General features: G+C 41.5%; 1 protein-coding gene across 1 annotated transcript; it reads right to left on the bottom strand.

Moving 5' to 3' along the window:
• Positions 1-2,065: 2,065 nt before the first annotated feature.
• Positions 2,066-2,680, bottom strand: LOC141614488 (uncharacterized). Its single transcript, XM_074433234.1, has one exon. It carries the CDS (start codon positions 2,678-2,680, stop codon positions 2,066-2,068), a length of 615 nt encoding a protein of 204 aa, XP_074289335.1.
• Positions 2,681-3,789: the final 1,109 nt, after the last annotated feature.

The following is a 3,789-nucleotide window of genomic DNA, read 5'->3' as shown; positions in this document are numbered from 1 at the left end:
GAACATGACTATCCCAACAGCTGCCTCTGATATATACCTGATGCACCCATTTGACCCACAAACTATCAGGCTTGCTATATATCCACCAAACTAGTTTCCCAATGGTAGCCATATTCCAGTCAAGGCTATATCTAAGTCCAAGTCCCCCCTCACTCTGAGGAGTACACACCTTTTCCCAATTAACCATGGGTGTTCTAAGGTAAACACTGGTGCCATCCCACAGATAATTCCTACAGATACTATCTATCTTCTTCATCACACCTTTAGGAATCATAAAAATATTTGCCCAATAGGTAAAAAGTGAAGTAAGAACAGATTTAACCAAAACAAGTCTCCCAGCATAGGAGAGCTTCCTAGCTCCAAAAGACCTGATTCTCTCAACAATTTTTTCAATCAGGATCTGGCATTCCTTTTTACCTAGTCTACCAGCAGTGATGGGTATACCCAGGTATTTAAAAGGGAGATGTCCTTCAACACAACCAGAAAGCCCAATAATATATTCCTTATCCTTCCTCTGAACTCCAGAAAAATAGATGTTAGACTTATGCTTATTCATTTGAAGACCTGAAGCTGCAGAAAAAGTGGCAAAGGATCTCAATAGAACCATAACAGACTGGGTATCACCTTTGGAAAAGAGTAACAAATCGTCAGCAAACATAAGGTGCTGCAATTTAAGCCTACTGCAAAGAGAATGAAATTTGAAAGGTAGCATCTCAGTAGTAAAGTTCAGGACCCTAGACAGATACTCCATAGCAATTGTAAATAACAAAGGAGATATGGGGTCTCCTTGTCTCAAACCTTGTTTCCCATGAAAAAACCCAAAGGCTTCACCATTAATCACCAGAGAATAGGAAGTAGTGGTCACACACTCCTGGATCATTGTGATAAAATGAGGAGGAAAGTTCTAGGCTCTCAGCATTTGGAAGAGAAAGGATCAATTGACTGAGTCATAAGCTTTTTTTTAGGTCAACTTTAATAAGGCACCTAGGAGAGACAGATGACCTATTATACAATCTGATGATATCCTTGCAAACAAGAATATTTTCAATTATATTCCTTCCCTGGATAAAACCTCCTTGGTTAGGACTGATAATATGAGGGAGGATCTTGGTCAGCCTAGCACAAAGAAGCTTAGAAATAACCTTATAACATTACAACAAGCAATGGGCCTGAATTGGGTCACATCCTCAGGTAAGGGCACTTTTGGGATCAGAGTAACCAGAGTAAAAAAATCAGCTATGGCCTTACAGATATCACCCCCAATGATCTCCCAAGAGTCCTTAAAGAAGGCACTTGAGTACCCATCAGGGCCAGGAGCTTTATGATTAGGGATAGAAAACAAAGCATCCTTGATCTCTTCATTAGTCACTGGACTCAACAAAATCTGCCAGTGCTCATCAGTACAAATAGGGCCCTTCTTAACCATAGCTGCTTTAACTGGCTTCAGGTCAGCAGACTCACCCAACAGCTGCTGATAGAAGTTTAGGAAAGCCTGCTGAATATCAGCAGGCTCAGTACAGCAATGCCCCTCCACATCAGTAATTTGAAGGACCTTATTTCTAGCATGTCTGCTCTTCATATAACTGTGAAACATTTTAGTATTAGAATCACCATCAGTAAGCCAGACTGCTTTTGATTTTTGAACCAGGAAACTATTACAAACAGTTTGCAACTCCTGATACTCCTTCAAAGCTACTAACTCAGTAGTAATCAAGTCAGAGTTAGTAGGATCACTTCTCAGCTGGGTCTGAATATACTCAAGATACTTCCAAGCCCTCATACAATTGTTCTCAACATCACCAAATAAATCTCTATTCAAAGCTTTTAAAGGATTTTTGAGGATCCTAAGCTTCTGAACAATCTGAAACATAGGAGTACCATAGATGCCATGCTCCCAAATCTTCTTGACAGTTGGGATAAAAAGAGCCACACCACTCCACATATTAAAATACTTAAAGGAGCTTTTTCTCTGGCATGCTGAAGACTGCCTCTGGATAATGCAAGGGATGTGGTCAAAATACCCCTCCACATGAAAATGAGCATAGTAATCAGCTCTATCATTAACCTAATCATGGTTCACTAATGCCCTATCCAACCTGCTGTACACTCTAGTAGCTGCTTCCTGTTTATTATTCCAAGTGAAATAGGAACCAGTAGCAGGAATGTCCACCAAGTTACAACAGTCCACACAATCCTGAAAATCAGCAATTTCCTCCTCAGTTGACTGACCCCCCAACCTTTCACAAGGACTGAGAACTGTATTAAAATCCCCCATAACAATCCAGAGACCATTAATAATACTCTTAAAATGACTAAGTCTATGCCATAAAGCTTTTCTGTCCTGCAAATCATTGAATGCATAAACCAAGGTAAGATAGAATGAACCACCAGAATTTAACTCCCCCACCTTCACATGAATAAACTGGGCATTATATTCCAGAAACTGGATTTGATACAGATGAAGCTTCCATAAGAGCCACACCCTTCCCCCTTTATGCCACTGGGAGTTAGTTGAAACACACCACCCAGTACAAAGACTGTCTCTGACCCTATTTAGAGACGAAGGCTTAACCTTCATCTCAAGGAGGCCAAATAATCCAATATCATGATGCTGCAAAAACCACTTAACATACTTTTGCTTGTTTGGACTATTTAACCCCCTGACATTCCAGAAGCCCATCATTGTGACCCACCCCCCTCAGGGGGTAAAATCACAGACCTCGTCCCAATTCCCACCCTAGGTGTAGCATTGTTTAAAGCTTCCAGAAAAGAATATTGACCAAAGAAAGTAGAGTTAGATCCATGGTCAATCAGTTCTTGTCTGCTGAGTCTGATAATGGGTCTAGGAGGAGTATTAGGCCTATGAGTCACAGTACCCATTCCTTGCACAGCAGGTGTCTTAGATCTGTTCAAAGGAGTATGCTGAACTATCTTCTTAGGAGTAGGCACAGGAACTCTGGGAGTGACCACCTTAGGAGATATAGACTTAGCCACAGTCACTTTTTGAGGACCTGGTTTGGTAGTCTGCACCTTAGGCTGCCATTGCTGAGTAGGCCTTGATTTAGGTTGCCTCTTACTCTGCACCTTACTTTTAACCTTCTTACACATCAGTTCTGAGTGTCCTACCCCCCCCCCCCCCCCCACAGTCCTTACAGAGGATAGGATTCCACTCACTCTCCACTTTGATAGTAACCTCTTCCCCATGTTCGTCCAGGAACTTAACTGTAGATGGTAAGGCCTTCCCAAAAGGAACATCAACTAGAACCCTAGCATAAGCCAATCTAGTACGTTCCTCTGTTGGTCCATCACACCTATAACAAAATCCCCAATCAAACCAGAGATGCGAGGAATACAGTTGCCTCAAAATTTCAAAGGAAGGTCAAGCAATCGAACCCACACAGGAACAACAGTAACCTGCTCTTTTTTTAGAGGAACAGAAGGAGACCAAGGTCTCACAATGATTGGTTTGTTTTCAAATAAGAAATGACCATGCTGCATAACAGAGTCCAAATCCTTTTTCTTACGAAATCTCACCAGGAAGACCCCAGAAGGCAAGAAAGAAACTCTATCAACACCATACTCATCCCATGAACGATAGATGAAATCCTCAACCACCTCCCATGGAGGATTCGCCCCCAAGATAAAACATACAGCAGAGTTATGCCAGAAATCAAGCTCTTTTTTAACATTACTCTTCCCATTCTTTGATACCGACCATCCTTCATCGTCATCTTCTATAAGATCATCCAAATCCAAAGGTTCAAGGTCAACTGGATTCGAGACGATTTT

The sequence above is a fragment of the Silene latifolia genome, chromosome 11 (assembly GCF_048544455.1).
Source record: "Silene latifolia isolate original U9 population chromosome 11, ASM4854445v1, whole genome shotgun sequence".
NCBI lineage: Eukaryota > Viridiplantae > Streptophyta > Magnoliopsida > Caryophyllales > Caryophyllaceae > Silene > Silene latifolia.
The sequence above is the reverse complement of the archived record's forward strand: the minus strand, read 5'-3'. Positions and strand labels throughout refer to the sequence as shown.